This window comes from Mobula hypostoma, chromosome 6, assembly GCF_963921235.1.
Source record: "Mobula hypostoma chromosome 6, sMobHyp1.1, whole genome shotgun sequence".
Classification (NCBI taxonomy): domain Eukaryota; kingdom Metazoa; phylum Chordata; class Chondrichthyes; order Myliobatiformes; family Myliobatidae; genus Mobula; species Mobula hypostoma.
In genome coordinates this window covers 183,429,638-183,449,380 of record NC_086102.1, presented here as the reverse complement: position 1 = coordinate 183,449,380, position 19,743 = coordinate 183,429,638, and the positions used below count along the sequence as shown (strand labels likewise).

General features: G+C 42.7%; 1 protein-coding gene across 1 annotated transcript in view; it reads left to right on the top strand.

The window, feature by feature from the left end:
- Window positions 1-19,743, top strand: part of itgb5 (integrin, beta 5) — a 135,244-nt gene that overhangs the window by 35,086 nt on the left and 80,415 nt on the right. Inside the window, exons 5-8 of the mRNA XM_063052418.1 lie at window positions 2,157-2,325; window positions 4,452-4,613; window positions 13,900-13,995; window positions 14,084-14,173. Coding sequence (XP_062908488.1) covers window positions 2,157-2,325; window positions 4,452-4,613; window positions 13,900-13,995; window positions 14,084-14,173 — 517 coding nt within the window. The remainder of the gene's footprint in view (window positions 1-2,156; window positions 2,326-4,451; window positions 4,614-13,899; window positions 13,996-14,083; window positions 14,174-19,743) is intronic.

Genomic DNA, 19,743 nt, shown 5'->3' with positions numbered 1-19,743 from the left:
CAGATACCTCCTCCCTGATGGTAGTAATGAGAATCTACAGGTGAATCACACATATATGACTAACTAAAGTGCATTAATATAGAGGGAGAATCTAAGTATTTTCAGCATTTTCTCATGTTTGTTAAGGCATCTGTTTCAAGTGGAGTTTTACTGAGTGAAAATCAAAAGTTATTCATTTTCTTGTGGGTGTGTTCAATAAATCTATAGAATAATAACTATAACAGAATTAATGACAGACCACCCAACTTGGGTGTTTAACTAAAGTGCAGAAGACAACCCATTGTGAAAATACAAAAGGAAAGAAATAATAACAATAAATAAATAAACGAGCAATAAATGTTGAGAACGTGAGAAGAAGCATTCTTGAAAGTGAGTTCACGGGTTGTGGGAACATCTCAAGGATGGAGCAAGAGAAGTTATCCCTTTGGTTCGAGAGTCTGATGGTTGAGCGGAACGAACTGTTCCTGAAACTGGTGGTGTGAGTCCTGAGTCCCCAATACCACATTCCTGATGGCAGCAGTAAGAAGAGAGCATGTCCTGGGTGGTTTCTGATAATAGACACTGCTTTCCTGTGAGTGCGTTTCATGTGGATGAGTTCAATGGTTGGATAGCTCCAAGGAAAATGGAATAACGAAGGAATAATATACTTATTGCCTGTTATACCATTGGTAGTGTTCAGGGCTTCTTTCATCATGCCAGTAGTTTTCTCTCGGTTTTCACTACTGTCAGCCACTCAAGTCCAGGATGGAGACTCAGGAATATCATCGCACTCTGATGTAGAAGGATTCTTCTTGCTGTCTCCGTGACAGTTTTGTTTAACCAGTCATGGTTGTAAATCCTAAGCTGAACCTCCAAACCTGGAGGACCAGTGGACCACTCTTAGTCTGGCCTCTAGCCTTTGACCTGTTTGGCATGGGTGACCCTACCAAGAGCCAATGCATAAGGAATAATATAGATAAATAGATTTTTTTATGATTATGTATTTTGTTCTGCTTGACATAACCTTTATGATCACTTACACCTATTAATTGGGTGGCGGGGTGGAGATATGTCCCTACCAAAGGAGGTATAAGGTGCTCCTTCGCTCCGCTCGCCTGCAGGTCTCCCTTGTAGCACCTACTTAGCCCCCCTGATCAGGGTCATGTGAGCAAATGGTGGCAGGTACATATCAGAAGTCCTGGTTATGCAACCATTGACACCAGGCAGACAATCTCGGAAGAGTATTAATAATGGCTGGGGTCACCTGTCTTATAAAGACACTGCCCAGAAGAAGGCCAAGGATAATCATGGTCATGGAAAGACCATGATTGCCCATGTCTTACAGCACGGCACATAATGAACGAATACTTATTAACAATGGTGGCGTGGTGGCATCCGTTTGTCTCGCGAGACCATGAATCTGCACCTGGATTCTCCAGGGTGCAGGCCTGGGCAAGGTTGTATGGAAGACCGACAGTTGCCCATGCAGCAAGCCTCCCCTCTCCACGACACCCATGTTGTCCAAGGGAAGGGCAAGAGTCGATACCGCTTGGCTCCAGTGTCATCGCAGGAGTTGCCAGAACGAGGTTGAAGGCAATGTCAGACTGCCTTAGGAACTCCAGCTCCGGATTTGTCCTCAGGATTTACTCCCGAAGCCTTTCCCATGAGTGGGTATGGCCGCAAGGCAGCGGAGGTTTGAAATCAGAGTTTTCCCTCTCTTGGATGAACTGTCTTCCCAGGCTGACGAGCTCCATCTACCCAAAGCACTGGTTTTAAGGCGCCAGGACCTGCCTTCACCCCTTCTCCTGTCAGTAGAAACAGTTCTGCCGGGCTTAGAGGCTAAGACACACGAGAAAGCCAGGAGTTGGACTTGGTTGTCAGAGGCTATTTGAGGCGCATGCCTACTTTTAGGTAGTGGGAGCTTGTCCCCACTCCCACTTCTCGGCTTGATAACCTTGGAACTAATATAGACCCAAAAGCAGGTACCTTTATAAATATTGTAAGTCCACTATTGGAAATACTGTATATGTTGTAGTGTGTGGTTCAAGCCACTTAAAAACAATGTGGTGTTTATTATGACTTCTAATATGAACCTAACTGCATGCACCCTTATGAGAAATAATTGTCCATTGACTGGGGTATCTCACCAGTGTGGATGCCATGTTTTTCTCATGTAGATATAAGCTGTTTCCACAATGTGTCCCATCGTTTGGATTCCGACACCTATTGTCATTGACGGACAAATCTGACAAATTCAATGCTGAAGTTCAGAAGCAAATGGTGTCCCGAAATCGTGATGCACCAGAGGGTGGTTTCGATGCAATACTGCAAGCAGTAGTTTGCAAGGTGAGAACGTGTGAATTCTTCCTCTAATGCAGTGAATATTAGATAGCAGAACTGGCATCCAGCATGTTGACGGAATGTTTGATGGCTCTGGGCTTGTACTCGCTGGATTTTATAAGAATGAGGGGGCCTCATTGAAACTTATCAAATATTAATAGAGCGGATGTGGGGAGGATGTTTCCTGTGGTGTTGGAGCCTAGGACACAGGAGAGAAGGACATCCCTTTAGAACGGAGGTGTCACCGGCGGCCGTGGAAGCTGATTCATTGGGTATATTGAAGTAGAGATTGATAGGCACCAAAAGTTACAGGGAAAAGGCAGGAGAATAGGGCTGAGAGGGATAATAAATTAGCCATTATGGAATGGCAGAGCAGACTCGATGGGCTGAATAGCCTCATTCTGCTCCTTTATCTTATGGCCTGATATAAATAATGGTAGCTTTGTCTGAACATTTATTCCAATATACTGTTGTTCTTCATAAATACTTTCTTCGTTGTTCAAGCTGTTTAAAATAATTGTTGGTTACTTTTTTCAATCATTGCCTTTCTTTTTTGTTGCTTAACAAACTATATGAGTGCATTTATTGAGAAATAGCTTTGAGCTAGTAAATCAGTGGAGTAAGACCTCAGAGATAAGGTGGGGATTTCTAAGTTGTGAGCTTTTTCCTGTGATAGGATAAAGGGTCACCTTTCAATGGGGCTCTTCCGAAATGTAGGATGAACATCAAAGAAATTGCTGCTGAGTTGTTGGGTGAATCAGGTAAAGTTGCAGAAAAGTAGCAGCTGGTAGAGCTGCTGCGGAGCGTGAGTCAGATTCAGTCCCTGGCAGTGTTCCCTCTCAGCTGCACAGTAACTGAAATGTTCCTGTACACATTGGCTTTGTTGCCACGCGGCTGGGGGAAAAAAGACAGGCGGGGAAGGGTTTACAAACAGTTTGAAAGTTTACGAATGTGAAAGATGTTCTTTGTTGTACTCTATTTCATTAGACTTTTAATAAGTCAAAAGTATGTGATATTTCAATTTTCATTCTAAATATTCGGAGTATACATAATTACAAAAAAAAACATTTAAAATGCCGCACAGTTTCAGGCTGTGTTTTTTTAAAAAGAAATCCTGCTGGTTGGTCTATGCAACTGTTTAAAAAAAAACTTAAAGGGAGTGTTAATCTCCAGAGTTTGCTGTGTGGAGTTTGCAAATTGTACATGAAGAATTGTTTCATTTCGGTGTTCCAGCTTCCTTCCACGTTCCAAAGATGCGCAAGTTTGTAACCTTTTCAGCCGCTGTAGGCTGTCCCTTGAGTGATTCTGGAGGAGATGATGGGAATGGGGGAGAATGAAATGGGATTAGTGCAGGGTTGGAGGATCATTCGGATAAACGTGAAGTTGATGGACGATTATACTCTAGATGGTCTGTTACTCTGCTCTACTTTTATTAGCTACAGTAATTTGCAAACTCCTGCAGCATATTCCTTTCTCGTGAGGAGATGGGAAAGTTAAACGACATAAACAGTTTTTATTTAAATGTTTCAAAGTGTGCTGTTAAATCATGATTGTGGAGTGCTATTGCTTTATATCTATTATTTATTTTCACAATTCTCATTTCTCAGTGCACTGCAGTAAATAAAGTGCTTACCTGACTCCTGAGACCACCCACCTTATCACACCAAGGCTTGACCAATTCCTTTCTAGTGATTATATTGATTAGTGCAGAGCTTGGCAGTTCTGCACATGAACCAGTGGAATACTGCGGCAATCCCTGCAATGATTCGAGAAGTTCTGTAGTTGCAGCATGATTGTGGTAGCGTGGCAGTTAACATGACGCTATCACAGCTTGGGCCTTCCTGAGTTGGGAATTCATTCCAGAGCTGTCGGTAAGGAATTTGTGCATTCTCCCCGTGAACCGCATGTGTTTCCTCCAGGTGCTTCCCATGGTCCAAAGGCGTACCTGTTAGTAGATTAATTGGTTTTTGTAAATTGTCCAATGATTAGTCCAGGGTTAAGTAGGTAGCTTTTCTGGTTTGGAAAATGCCTTTCCTGTGCTGAATCTCTAAATAACAAAAAGAAAATGTCTCTTGATTATGAAAAGGCATAATTTTAAAGTAAAATTTATATATGTTACATTTTTTCCAAAGGAAGAAATAGGCTGGCGCAAGGAGGCTTCGCACTTACTGGTGTTTACCACTGATGATGTGCCACACATTGCACTGGATGGCAAGCTTGGTGGACTGGTACAACCCAGTGATGGCCAGTGTCACCTGGATGAACACAATGAGTATGGCTTTTCTACACAAATGGTGAGCTTAACCTCCTTCTTCCTTCTAAAGTAATGGAGGAGAATTTAGATTGTTTAGTAAGAAACACACATCAAAGTTGCTGGTGAACGCAGCAGGCCAGGCAGCATCTCTAGGAAGAGGTACAGTCGACGTTTCAGGCCGAGACCCTTCGTCAGGACTAACTGAAGAAAGAGCTAGTAAGAGATTTGAAAGTGGGACGAGAGGGGGAGATCCAAAAGGAGAAGACAGGAGGGGGAGGGATGGAGCCAAGAGCTGGACAGGTGATTGGCAAAAGGGATATGAGAGGATTATGGGACACCTGTCCAGCTCTTGGCTCCATCCCTCCCCCTCCTGTCTTCTCCTTTTGGATTTCCCCATCTCGTCCCACTTTCAAATCTCTTACTAGCTCTTCCTTCAGTTAGTCCTGACGAAGGGTCTCGGCCCGAAACATCGACTGTACCTCTTCCTAGAGATGCTGCCTGGCCTGCTGCTGCGTTCACCAGCAACTTTGATGTGTGTTGCTTGAATTTCCAGCATCTGCAGAATTACTCGTGTTTACGTGTTTAGTAAGAACATTGCTTTCCTTGTGTTTTACCACTCCCATGCTGAGTATATATTTACATGGCAATGTATCTGTGTAAGTAAGATAAAAACCTTTGTGGTCCGACTGCCAAAAGAGTGGTGATGTGTGTTCACATATTGTGCAGGCATTGGTATTAGGCCCAACATTCAGTAAATCTTGAGGAGGATACTGTCAAGGGCCTAAAAATATATTTCCAAATTCCCAGTTGTTTGTGGCTTGGATGTAATGATTTAAGCACCGAGCTGAAAGGTTGGGTACAGACCAAATTGTAGCATCGGGGTCCAGGCCCCAGAGTGGGAGATGACCCATGTTTGGGTGATTTAAGCACAGGGCCAGATTGGCGATGTCAGGACTGGAAGCAAGGGAAGGGCTGCTTCCGCTCACTGCTCCATAGTGTTTACTCAGCTCTGCGCTGAACTGATACTGTGGCCTGCTCGGGGCTGCAGTGATGTCTGGCTTTGAGCCTAAATGCTGCTTTTTGCTTACTTTTGTCGTTTGCATTATTTGTTTTTTATTCCTCTGCACATTGGATATTTAATAGAAACATAGAAACATAGAAAATAGGTGCAGGAGTAGGCCATTCGGCCCTTCGAGCCTGCACCGCCATTTATTATGATCATGGCTGATCATCCAACTCAGAACCCCGCCCCAGCCTTCCCTCCATACCCCCTGACCCCTGTAGCCACAAGGGCCATATCTAACTCCCTCTTAAACATAGCCAATGAACTGGCCTCAACAGCTTGCTGTGGCAGAGAATTCCACAGATTCACCACTCTCTGTGTGAAGAAGTTTTTCCTAATCTCGGTCCTAAAAGGCTTCCCCTCTATCCTCAAACTGTGACCCCTCGTTCTGGACCTCCCCAACATCGGGAACAATCTTCCCGCATCTAGCCTGTCCAATCCCTTTAGGATCTTATACGTTTCAATCAGATCCCCCCTCAATCTTCTAAATTCCAACGAGTACAAGCCCAGTTCATCCAGTTTTTCTTCATATGAAAGACCTGCCATCCCAGGAATCAATCTGGTGAACCTTCTTTGTACTCCCTCTATGGCAAAGATGTCTTTCCTCAGATTAGGGGACCAAAACTGCACACAATACTCCAGGTGTGGTCTCACCAAGGCCTTGTACAACTGCAGTAGTACCTCCCTGCTCCTGTACTCGAATCCTCTCGCTATAAATGCCAGCATACCATTCGCCTTTTTCACCGCCTGCTGTACCTGCATGCCCACTTTCAATGACTGGTGTATAATGACACCCAGGTCTCGTTGCACCTCCCCTTTTCCTAATCGGCCACCATTCAGATAATAATCTGTTTTCCTATTTTTGCCACCAAAGTGGATAACTTCACATTTATCCACATTAAATTGCATCTGCCATGAGTTTGCCCACTCACCCAACCTATCCAAGTCACCCTGCATCCTCTTAGCATCCTCCTCACTGCTAACACTGCCACCCAGCTTCGTGTCATCCGCAAACTTGGAGATGCTGCATTTAATTCCCTCATCCAAGTCATTAATATATATTGTAAACAACTGGGGTCCCAGCACTGAGCCTTGCGGTACCCCACTAGTTACCGCCTGCCATTCTGAAAAGGTCCCGTTTATTCCCACTCTTTGCTTCCTGTCTGCTAACCAATTCTCCACCCACACCAATACCTTACCCCCAATACCGTGTGCTTTAAGTTTGCACACTAATCTCCTGTGTGGGACCTTGTCAAAAGCCTTTTGAAAATTTAATGGTCTCTTTTGTTTGATGGATTCTTTCGGGTTTCTTTGTTTTGTGGCTGCTGATAAGGAGACAAATCACAAGGTTGTATAATGTTACACATGTTCTTTGATGTTCCTGTGCATTTTCTGCCCTTGTTCCTCTAGGTCAGGGGTTCCCAACCTGGGGTCCATGGAACCCTGGGTTAGTGGTAGGGGAAACATGGCGTAAAAAAGGTTGGGAACCCTTGCTGTAGGCGATAGATGTTGTAGGTAAGAAGATGTTCAGATTACAGCATCCTGTAGCAGGGTATTTGTATTGTACAAGTGGTAAATAAAGCAAATGTTTTATATTCTGTACTATATTCAACACTATTTTTGTTTTGACTTTTTTTCTTCATCCAATGTGAAGCTACAAACACTTCTAAATATTTCACAGTTATAATACAGTAATCTTAATATTATAAGTGGCCCTGTTAACCTTCATGCATTATTTTCTGTCCTGCACATCAATATATTTGCACAGCAAAGTCTGTAAATTTATAAGTCATCATCATTATGTGGTGATTATGGTCTTTGACCATGATTGTTCTTGGCAAATTTTTCTGCAGAAATGATTTGCCATTGCCTTAATCTGGGCAGTGTCTTTACAAGACGGGTAAATCCAGTCATTATCAATATTCTTCAGAGGTTGTCTACCTGGCGTCAGTGATTTGTGATATACACCACCTGCTCCCATGGCTTCACGTGACCCTGATTGCGGGGGGGGGGCGGGGGTGGAGGGGGGGGTTCTAAACAGGTTCTACACCTTTCCCAAAGGTGACTGCAGTCTGGCGGAGGGAAGGAGTGCCTTACACCTCCGTAGGTAGAGAATACCTTCACCCTGCCATCCAAAATTTATATGTAAGATATCAAGTTAATTTTCTGTCTTCTGTGATACATCTGACTGTGTTTTGATTTGGTATTAATTAGAATTCACTCTTTCTCTTTTCGAGGGGAAGAAAAACTAATGGTACACAAATGAGATGTTGGGTTTCTCTGGGATTATTTTGGATTCAATTGTGAATCAATAATGGTTGTTATATAGTGTTTTGTTATTATGCAGATTTCACACAGAGCTCTTTCTGTTTGTATTTGCTTGCGTTCATGTTAAAATGTGCAATGGTAGATGTATGTTTTGAAATTATTATGCACAAGAATGGCATACAGTATACTCGCAGCTATCCAGCACCCATGGAGAATAAGGATGCTAATTGCAAACGAATTCTCCCAACCCTGCGTGACTCGCTTCTGTTTCTCACCTCTGTCCAGAGAAATGCATTGTTTCTGCTTGCTCTTGCCTAGTTGAACATATCTCCTTATAACTGACTTTCTGTGCCTCCCCTTGTCTAGTCCTTTCCTAAATACATTTGTGATGCCCGACATTCTCTCCGCTAGTTTGAGATCCAGCCACCACTGCTCCATTTCAATTATGCATGTCCAGTCTTTATCCATCTCCACCCCCTCCCCCATACCCCATAGGAATTCTTGTTGTGCTCAGCTTCCATCTGCATCAAGCACCTAACCAACTGCCCTGCTCTAATACTTCCAGCCACCTGGCGGACTTGTTTTTACTTGAACAACTTTTCTTAATCCCTCTCGTTTCCTGCAAATCGTAGTTGTACCTATGTTTGTGACTTTTTTGGCTGTGTGGAGCAGTCCTTGTTCCAAACCTACTCTGGCACCTCTTCGTAGCTGTTTCTTCATTATGCAAGTGGATGTATAGCGAGGTTGTCTCAGACTTTTGCATGGTATTATATGTCAATGTGGAGCAAAGAGCGAGTTTGTAAATCTGGCGGGAGCAAAGGATGTTGGAAATGGTGAGGATGGAATGCTGCGGGAGGGATGTGGGACAGGTGGCAGAGAAGGAGTGCCCAGGGGTGGGGGGGGGGAGTTGGTGAGGTGGATGCAGACACACCCAGCCCTGAGGCACCAGGCAAGGTTTATTGATCATTACAGAATATCTCTTTGGTCCTTCCCACTCCCTCCTCTCTCTCTTCCCATTTTCCCAACCATGATTCCCCCCTCCCTGCCCCCTTCCCACTTTCAGTCTACAATAGAGGGCCCATATCAGAATCAGCTTTATCATCACTCACATATATAATGAAATTTCTTTTTTTTTAACGGCAGCTGTGCAGTGCAATACCCAAAATTACAGTACTGTGCAATAGTCTTAAATACTCTAGCTATATTTATGTGCCTAAGGCTTTTGCAAAGTACTGTACATCAGCGACTGCACTGGTGCTGTTCTCTGCATTTCGGTGGAATTTGTACCCCTTAAATGTACCCAATGGCTTGCTGTCCACAGACTGAAGCGCTCCATTTGCAGAGTCCGTGAACTCTGTCCAGAGCGATCACCCAGAGCTCCTTCATGAATGCCATTTCCATTCCCTTTCCTATTCCCTCCCCAACCTTGTCCACCTACAGGGTAAGGCAAGCACAAACTTAAAAAAAAACACACACACACTTCTTATTCCACAAGGGTAATCTACAACCAATGGTAAGAATATTCACATTTCCAATTTAGAGTAGTTCTTTTCTCTTGGGAGCTATTCTCCCTTCTGTTCCAGTCCACCCCTCCCATTTTCTCCAGCTTCTCCCCCCCACCCCACTATCCCAGATATTAGTGAATCCTGTTCATTAGTGGTGTCATTACCCAGGGTTGTATAACAGTAGCTGTCGAGCCTCCAGTCCCACCTACCCATCATCCTTTACACCTTCTCGGTCTACGTATCACTTACTCTACCCTGCCTTTCCCCTGCCTCTTTCCACTTTATTCTGCTGCCTTCCCTCTTCACTCTGTTCTGATATAATTCCTTCCCACCCACAGATGCTGCTTGCCCTATTGAATTCCTTCAGCGATTTTTGTTCTTTACAACAATGGTCCTTTTGTAAGATGTCTCAATGATCCTCAGTACAGCATCAATTGAGATAGTTTAGTGGCTCAGTGTAGATGTAGATTATTCAAGGTCAGTGTAATGAGCAGCTAGGCATTTTGTTTCATATTGAAGAGCTCTGACAGGTGGAATTATGGTAAAGAATAAAGAGATACAAGAACAGTGGCTTTCTATAAGAACAGACAGACAAATGCAGAAAAGGAAGAATGTAAAAGCTAAACACTAGACAAGTGAAATGAATTGCATCTAACCCACAGGCTATAAGAAACTTGCTTAAAAAAGAGAGGGACAGTATGTCAGATAAATGCTAAGTTTGCATGATTTAAAGTGATGCGTATTTCCAGCAGAGAAAATAGCAGATGTTAATGGTTTTCAATCGTTGTTCAATACTTCCATAAAATTAATAACTTGCTGCCTGTTATGACCGTCGCCACTTAGGGTAGCAATGAAGGTCCTCCATTTCTGGCCGTATTCAGTCTTCCTTCCAAGTTTCTTCTCAGTTTTCTCTACTGACAGCCATGCAAGTCTCGGGTGGAGACTCAGGAATATCATCGCAATCACATGTAGAACGATTCTTCATTGCTGTTTCCGTAACAGTTTTGTTTTACCAGTCAGGGTTGTTAGCCCTGAGCTGAACCCCAAACCTGGAGGACCAGTGGGCCACTCTACCCTGCCTGGCATGGGTGGGACCTTACCTTTGGCTCTAAGTTCAAAGGGTAGATGCAGTTTAGGTACCGTCTGTGGAAATGAATAAGCAGTCAATGTTTCTGGCTGAGACTGGAAAAGAAGAGGAACGATGCCAGAATAAAAAGCTGGGGAAAGGGGAAAGAGGGTAGCTGGAAGGATAGGTGAACCCAGATGATTAGGAAAATAAAGGGCTGGAGAGAAAGGAATCTGTTGGGAGAGGAGAGTGGACCATAGGAGAAAAGGAAGGTGGAGGGGATTCTGAAGGAGCTGATAGGCAGGTGAGAAGAGGTAAGAGGCCAGAGTGGGGAATAGAAGAAAATAGGAGGAGGAGAGTTTTTTTTTAACTGGAAAGGGTGTAAACTTAAATTTGCCGGACCAAGTCATCACACCACGCACAAGTCCTTACTTCAGCTTTTCACCTGTTCATTTGTTTGAATTCAGCCAGCGAGAGAAACTCGGAGCCCGAACATGAGAGAGACAGGATTTCTGTCATGTTCAGGCTCCGAGGTTTTCTCAGGATTTCTGTCTCTCTGGTGGCTCGAAACGAGCTTTCTGTCTAACACTCGGGAACATGACATTTTATAGAACTGACAAAGCAAAGAACAGTCAGTTTCATGGATATTCCCACCAAATCAGTTACAGCTAAACTTAATTACTTAGATAAGAGAGTACACTAAATCATGGGTTTTAATTTCAGACAAATTCTTGCCTTATCAGTAAAAGTTGAATTGACAGAGTTGGGAACGTAGATCAATATGTGAACTCATAAGATATGATAATAGACAATAGGCGCAGGAGTAGGCCATTCGGCCCTTCGAGCCAGCACCACCATTCACTGTGATCATGGCTGATCATCCACAATCAGTATCCAGTTCCTGCCTTATCCCCATAACCTTTGATGTATGCAGCATGTGTGAATACAGCCCACAGATCGTTCTCAAAGGGACAGCTGTGAGTCGTTTTAAAAAAAACTGAAGGCACTTTTTTTTCAGTCAAGGACAGTCTCTCCAATGCTTCACAGAACAGAGCATACACAAGCTGGCCCCTAATTTTAACCTGCTATTTACCAGAATCAGAGAATCATTTCTTGTTTCCCTAACACCCTTAAACTTCATTAAGAGAAATCAATATACATGCCATCAGGTTGGAGGCTATCCAAATGGAATATAAGGTATTGTTCATCCACCCTGAGGGTGGCCTCATCTTGCCAGAAGAAGAGGCCATATATCGACATGTTTGAATGGGAAAGGGAATCAGGATTAAAATGTTTGATCACCGGGAAGTTCCATTTTTGGCAGGTGGAGCAGAGGTGCTCAACAAAATAGTCCCCCAGTTCACAATGGGTCTCACCAGTGTAGAGGGGGCCGAATCGGGAGTGCCAGACACAATAGACGGCTCCAGCAGATTCACAGGTGAAGTTTTGTCGCACCTGGAAGGACTGTTTGGGGCCCTGAAAGGAGATGAGGGAGGAGGTGAATGAGCAGGTGCAGAACTGGCTGCTGGTAGGGATAATTTAGAAATACAATGGAATAGAACTTTATTGTCATTGCTGAAGACAATGAGATTGCAGTGCTCCACCAGTCTGAGCAAAACAGATATTTACAAAGCATGTGGTATGGCTTAATTTTTTTTTAAATACTTAAAACAGTAAGAGTACTTCTGCCTTCATCGTCATTTGCATCCTTCTGCTGATGTCCAACCTCACAGTGGAATTGTAACAATCTTGATCGCTAGTGTTCTCGCGATCTCAAACAGCAGATGTTTGAAGTGTTCAAAATCGGTAAGCTGCACACTCCTGGTACACATTCTAAAGAGCCCCTGTCCACTGTACCGTTTAATTGAGGAGAAGTTCGGTTGGACTGAGGAGCTGTAAGCCACTGTGACTGTCCGCTCCACCATCTTGGATAATCACAGAGTGGTGGGTGCTTGGAGGCAATGCCAGGGGTGTTAGTGGAGGCTAAATTTGTGAGAGGGTTTTAAGCACATAAATGTGTGGAGAATGAAGAGATATGGATATTATGCAGGCAGAAGGAATTAGTTTAGTTAGGCATTTAATTAGTTTTGGTGCTGTAGTGTTCTATGTTTTACCTGCTACTGATGTTTGTACCACACAGCTATTTGAAATGTTCTTGTGCCCCTTCTTGAAAAAAGGTGCCATTTTAGCAGTACGGGTGAGTACCCCTTATTTGAAATTCTAAAATCCAAAAGCCTCTGAAATCCAAAATTTTTAAAGCGCTGACATGACATCACAAATGGAAAACTACACAGGGCGCTGAGAAGGTTCCCAGGCGATGCACACCACAGACAGTTCTGAGACATGACTTCGCATTGTAATGAACAGAAATTAATGAAAAACAGAAAAACATTGCGCAAAGTGAAAAACGAAGATTTTGTTCGTGCATCGAGAGAGTGGATTCATCAGCGTTGGAGTGAATATATGCTGCTTAACAGAATGCTGACAATGAAACAAGCAAAGATCTATCACGACAAACTGGAAATTGAAGGTAGTTGTGAATATTCAGCAGGCTGCTTGCAGAAATTTAAGAAAAGGCATGGCGTAAAATTTTTACATATTTGTGATGATCAAACAACTGCTGATCGTGAAGCAGAAGAGACATTCATTTAGTTTGCCAAGATCGTCGCTGATGAAAATCTAATACGCTTAATCAGTACATATGTGTGATGGACAAGTGTAAGGCAAAGGCTGCTTGCCAGTAGCACATACATTCAGAGTCGGTAATGATAGTGATCCCAAGCTATCTCATTATGGAGTGGTGACTCTGTGGAATTTATTGCCACAGGCTGCTGCAGAGGCCAAGTCATTGAGTATATTTAAGGCAGAGGTTGATGGATTCTTGATCAGTCAGGACATGAAGGATATGGGGAGAAAGCAGGAGATTGGGGATGGGAGGCAAATGGATTAGCCATAATAAAACGGTGGAGTAGAGCTGATAGGCCAAGCGGCCAAATTCTGCTCCTATATCTTATGGTCTGTCTTATTCCAAAATCTGAAAAATTACATTTTATTTCATTTTAAAATCTTTTTATTAATTATTATTGAAAATCAACAACAAAAAAAAATTAAAATAATCAACATATCAATATGTATAATAAGAGTTAAACTATCAACCAAGCTAAACATTATATCAATGATAATAATAATTTTTTTAAAAATGTTAAAGCTATTTTTTGGAAAAATTCCACAACCTGAAGCACTTCTGGCCCCAAGCATTTTGAACAAGTGGCACTCAGTGTGTTTTGGATAGTAACATTTACCAATCCTCTAATATCTAGGGATGTGTAATCACAAATATATAATGCTGTTTGAAACTGTGAGGTGGTATTCTGCTTACAGATGAAGGATGTGCTTCACTTTTCTCTTATTCTCTTGGTTGTAGGACTATCCATCACTTGCACTTCTGGGAGAAAAGCTGGCAGAAAACAACATTCATTTGATATTTGCTGTGACCCAGTCCCACTATATACTTTACAAGGTATTGGATGTATTCTGCTCCCTCCTCGATCCAAATGTGTTTGTAACTCTCTATGCCAATATGCTTATATGTGTTTCTATCTCTGAAGAATTTTACCAAACTGATTCCTGGGACAACTGTAGAAATCCTTGACAAGGATTCAAAGAATATCATCCAACTGATTGTCAATGCTTACAGTGTAAGTTGGTTTTTGTTTATTATTGATATCTTATGGTGGGGTAATGAGATGCACAAATTTTTATGTGAAGAACAACAGAAAGCTATTGGAATTTTGTGACTATATTCTTTTGCAACATCACCAGTGAATTTCTGTGATAAGCTGTGGGATCACCAAGTTTATTTATCTGTGTATTTATTTACTTATTTATTTAGACCATAAGACATAGGAGCAAAATTAGGCTATTCAGCCCATCGAGTCCATTCCACCATTCCATAAGACCATAAAATATAGGAGCAAAACTAGACCATTCAGCCCATCAAGTCTGCTCCACCATTCAGTCATGGGCTGATCCAGTTCTTCCAGTCATCCCCACTCCCCTGCCTTCTTCCCATACCCTTTGATGCCCTGCCAAATCAAGAGCTTATATACCTGTACCTCAAATGCATCCAGTGACTTGGCCTCCACAGCCGCTCATGGCAACAAATTCCACAGATTTACCACCCTCTGACTAAAGTAATTTCTCCGAGTCTCTGTTCTAAATGGACGTCCTTCAATTCTGAAGTTGTGCCCTCTTGCCCTAGATTCCCCTACCATGGGAAATAACTTTGCCATATCTAATCTGTTCAAGCCTTTTAACATTTGGAATATTTCTATGAGATCCCCCTTCATTCTCCTGAACTCCAGGGAATACAGCCCACGAGCTGCCAGACATTCCTCATACAGTAACCCTTTCATTCCTGGAATCATTCTTGTGAATCTTCTCTGAACCCTCCCCAACATCAGTATATCCCTTCTTAAATAAGGAGCCCAAAACTGCACACAATACTCCAAGTGTGGTCTCACGAGTGCCTTATAGAGCCTTAACATCACATCCCTACTCTTATATTCCTCTAGAAATGAAGGCCAACATTGCATTCGCCTTCTTCACCACTGACTCAACCTGGAGGTTAACCTTTAGAGTATCCTGCACAAAGACTCCCAAGTCCCTTTGTATATCCACATTTTGAATTCTCTCCCCATCAAAGTACTACTCTGTCTGTTCATTTATTCCACCAAAGTGCATATACTTTATACTTAATATTTTATTGTCACCAAACAGTTGATACTAGAATGTACAATCATCACAGCGATATTCGATTCTGCGCTTCCCACTCCCTGGATTACAAATCGATAGTAAATATTAAAAATTTAAATTATAAATCATAAATAGAAAATAGAAAAATGGAAAGTAAGGTAGTGCAAAAAAACCGAGAGGCAGGTCCGGGTCAGGATCCGTTCAGCAGTCTTATCGCAGTTGGAAAGAAGCAGTTCCGAAATCTGGCCTACTAGCTAATGTGCATATACTTCCCAACATTGTATTCCATCATGGCTAGTCCCAGACCCATTCAACCGCATACCTGCCCTCTCACCATATTGCTTGATGCCTCAGCCAATCAGGAATCTATCAACTTCTGCCTTAAGTATACTCACGGACTCGGCCTCCACCGCAGTCTGTGGCAGAGCATTCCACAGATTCACCACTCTCTGGCTAAAAAAATTCTTCCTTACTTCTAAAAGGACACCCTCAGTTTTGAGGCTGTGCCCTTTAGTTCTGGATACCTGCACCAGAGGAAACATTCTCTCCACATCCACGCAAATGAGTCCTTTCAGTATTTGGTAGGTTTCAATGAGATCCCCATGCATTCTTCTAAATTCCAGTGAGTACGGGTCCAATGCTGCCAAATGCTCCTCATGTGGTAACCTTTTCATTCTCAGAATAATCTTCATGAACATCCTCTGGACTCTCTCCAATGACAACACTGTCGACAATACTCCAAGTGCAGTCTGAGTAGGGTCTTGTAAAGCTTCAGCATTATCTCCTTGTTTTTATATTCAATTTATCGAGATACAGCACAGAATAGGCCCTTGTGGCCCTTCAAGCCATGCAGCCCACCAATCCCCTGACTTGTAGTAGCCTAATTACAGAAAAATTTACAAAGATCAATTACTGGTAGGTCTTTGGACTGGGGGAGGAAACTGGAGCGCCCGAAGGAAACCCATGTGGCCATGGGGAGAATGTACAAATTCCTTACAGATAGTGGCAGAAATTGAACCTGGGTCACCTGTACTGTAAAGCATTGTGCTAACCACGCAGCCCCAAATCTCCAAGTGGAGATGCTTTTACTTTGGCAGTTCTGGGGTCAGGTTGCATGATTTATTTGTTATCAATAAAATGTTTCCTCACGCTTTAGGTCTTTATGAAAGTTTTTTTTCAATATTATTTTGGTCTCCTAGCTTAACGATTCTGGTTTGAATTTTCATCATTGGACTAATGCCTGATCAGTGTCAATCATTTGCCTTATTTTAACCAAGCTTGAAGTTGTAGCTGTTCACTTTTTAAGAGTACAATGTTCCAACTGAGGAGAAAATTCAAAAATCAGAGGTGCAAGGGGACTTTGGAGTCTTTGTGCAGGATTCCCTAAAGGTTAGTTTGTAGGTTGAGTTGGTGGTGAGGAAGGCAAATGTAATGTTAGCTTTCCTTTTGAGAGGAGTAGAATATAAGAGCAAGGATGTAACGCTGAGGCTTCATAAGGCATTGGTCAGACTTCACTTGGAGTATTGTGTGCAGTTTTGGGTCCTTTTTCTAAGAAAGAATGTGCTGACATTGGAGAGAGTCCGGAGGAATTTCCTGGCAATGATCCCAAGAATGAAAGAGTTAGGGTATGAAGAGCATTTGATGGCTCTGGGCCTGTACTTGCTGGCGTTCAGAAGAATGAGGGTGGGGGGAATCTAACTGAAACCACTGAGTATTGAAAGGAGCAGATGTGGAGAAGATGTTTGCTATAGTGGGAGAGTCTAGGAACTGAGAGCACAACATCAGAATATAAAGATGTTCCTTGAAAACACAGATGAGAAGGAATATCTTTAGCTAGAAGGTGGTGAATATGTGGAATTCATTGTAGGTGGCTGTGGAGGCCAAGTCATTGGGTATATTTAAATCGGAGGTTGATAGATTCTGGAATAGTAAGAGTGTCAAAAATTACAGGCAGAAGGCAGGAGAACGGGTTTGAGAGGGATAATAAACCATCCATGATGGAAGGGCGGAGCAAATTCAATGGGCCAAATGGCCTAATTTTGCTCCAGTGTCCTTGTGCTCATTCGGCTACCCTCAGCCTTGGTGCTAAGTGAAAAGATCTAGCTGTAGGGAGGTATTGCACCTTATATCATCATCATCACCATCATGTGCTGCATCGTATGCCATGGGCTATCATTATCCTATAACCATGTTTCTGCAGAAGTGGTTTGCCATTGCCTTCTGGGCGGTGTCTTTACAAGATGGTTGACCCCAGCCATTATCAGTACTCTTCAGAGATTGTCTGCCTGGCGTCATTGGTTGCATAATCAGGGCTTGTGATGTGCACCAGCTGCTCATACCACCATCCACCAACTGCTCCCACGGTTTTATGTGCCCCTAATTGGACTGGGTGTGGGGTGGGGTGGTTCAGCAGATGCTACACCTTGCGCAGGGGTGACCTGTAGGCTAGCGGAGGGAAAGAGCGCCTTACACCTCCTTTGGTAGAGATGTACCTCCACCCCATCACCCAGTTAATAAGTATAACTCCATTTGCCATTTCCTTTTTGAGTAATCAATATATTAAATGTGGTTTTGTACATAATATGAAGCTGTTATTGTGTTGAAGACACTACTACAGGTTATTTACAAAGTATTTCCCTGTGGGATCTGAGTGTTTGAAAATTTAAAACCTCAGAAACTACATGTGTGATTGCATTGTCTGTAAACTGCTTTGATATGCACTGAGACTGCATACAGAAACATATAAATTAATGCAAATTCATCTTGTCTAGCTCCCGGTTTCTACAGACAAATCCAGGAACTGCCAGTAACCAGATTTAAATATAACTTTTCTTTTGCCAAGACTTGGTAATTCCTCTGGGTGGCCTCCAACCTGATGGCATAAATATTGATTTCTCCTTCCTGTTTTTTTTAAAACCTTCTTTTCCCCTCTCTGGCCTCTTTCCTGTAAGATGCTGTAAAGATGTGGAAAAAGGTCTTGTGGTCGGATAGACTAAAGTGAGACTTTTTGGCCTCAACACTACATGTATGTGTGACGTAAATCCACAGCATTCTACATGATCGAAATCCAGCAGAGTCTTGCGAACACAAGAAAAGCAACTAAGACAAATTACTCACTGCTAGGCAGCACACCGCCTTCATGCACTGACTCCACGATACCCTTCTCATGCAGGCAGCAGCATGATCTGCACTGAAATCAGCTTCTTCTCCGCCAATGGGCAACTCCGTAATGGGGTAGAGCTGCAGTACTTTTAAGTTCTTGATGTCCAACAGGGTCTTACAATGATTTAAAAAAAAGGCTTGAAAAAGACAATAGCGCCTTTGGTTGGCCCTGTTGAAGCCTCTTCTTCTGAAAACACCTCCATCTTATAGAACATAGAATAGTACAGCACAGTACAGGCCCTTCGGCCCACGATGTTGTGCTGACCCTCAAACCCTGCCTCCCACATAAGCCCCCACCTTAGATTCCTCCATATACCTGTCTAGTTGTCTCTTAAACTTCACTAGTGTATCTGCCTCCACCACTGACTCAGGCAGTGCATTCCACGCACCAACTGCTCTCTGAGTAAAAAACCTTCCTCTAATATCCCCCTTGGAACTTCCCACCCCTTAGCTTAAAGCCATGTCCTCTTGTATTGAGCAGTGGTGCCCTGGGGAAGAGGCGCTGGCTATCCACTCTATCTATTCCTCTTATTATCTTGTACACCTCTATCATGTCTCCTCTCATCCTCCTCCTCTCCAAAGAGTAAAGCCCTAGCTCCCTTAATCTCTGATCATAATGCATACTTTCTAAACCAGGCAGCATCCTGGTAAGTCTCCTCTGTACCCTTTCCAATGCTTCCACATCCTTCCTATAGTGAGGTGACCAGAACTGGACACAATACTCCAAGTGTGGCCTAACCAGAATCTTACCAGAGTAGCCCTCTGATTAGCATCGCAGAAGAGCAAATATCACAAATAAAATACAGTTCTGCTGAGAGCGATGAAGAACTAGCATTGTTATCAGGGACAGAATAATGTGTTTTATATCTTCTGCTTGAAATTTTAAGCACAGTAAAACACAGGCATTCTTTATCCAGACAGCACTCAGCTTCAAGGTCCAATTCCTGTTGTTTTACTAATCTCATCAGAAGGCATTTGGTTGCTTACAATTCCTTCCTATATCATTGTATCAAAGCTTTATGATTCTCTGTCAGATGACTTAAAATACTGAGAAACTTAGCAGTTATGAAATAGCTGCAGTTTTCAATCTTAATCCTTCCATTCCAAACTGAGGGCAGATTAAGCTACTTGTAGTTTATAAGTGGTTTAAAATGTAATCATTCTCATAGTTGAATAAATATTGAGTAGATTCAATATATTACCATCGCTGTACTCTCCTTGTTCTTTGATAATGAGAATTAAATTTAAAACAGAATGAAAGTATTTATTATCCCCAGCTGTTTGATATTGATCTTCCATGTCTTGTCACTATGAGGCCCCTCTGTTGGTTAGATTCTACCATGTGTCCTAG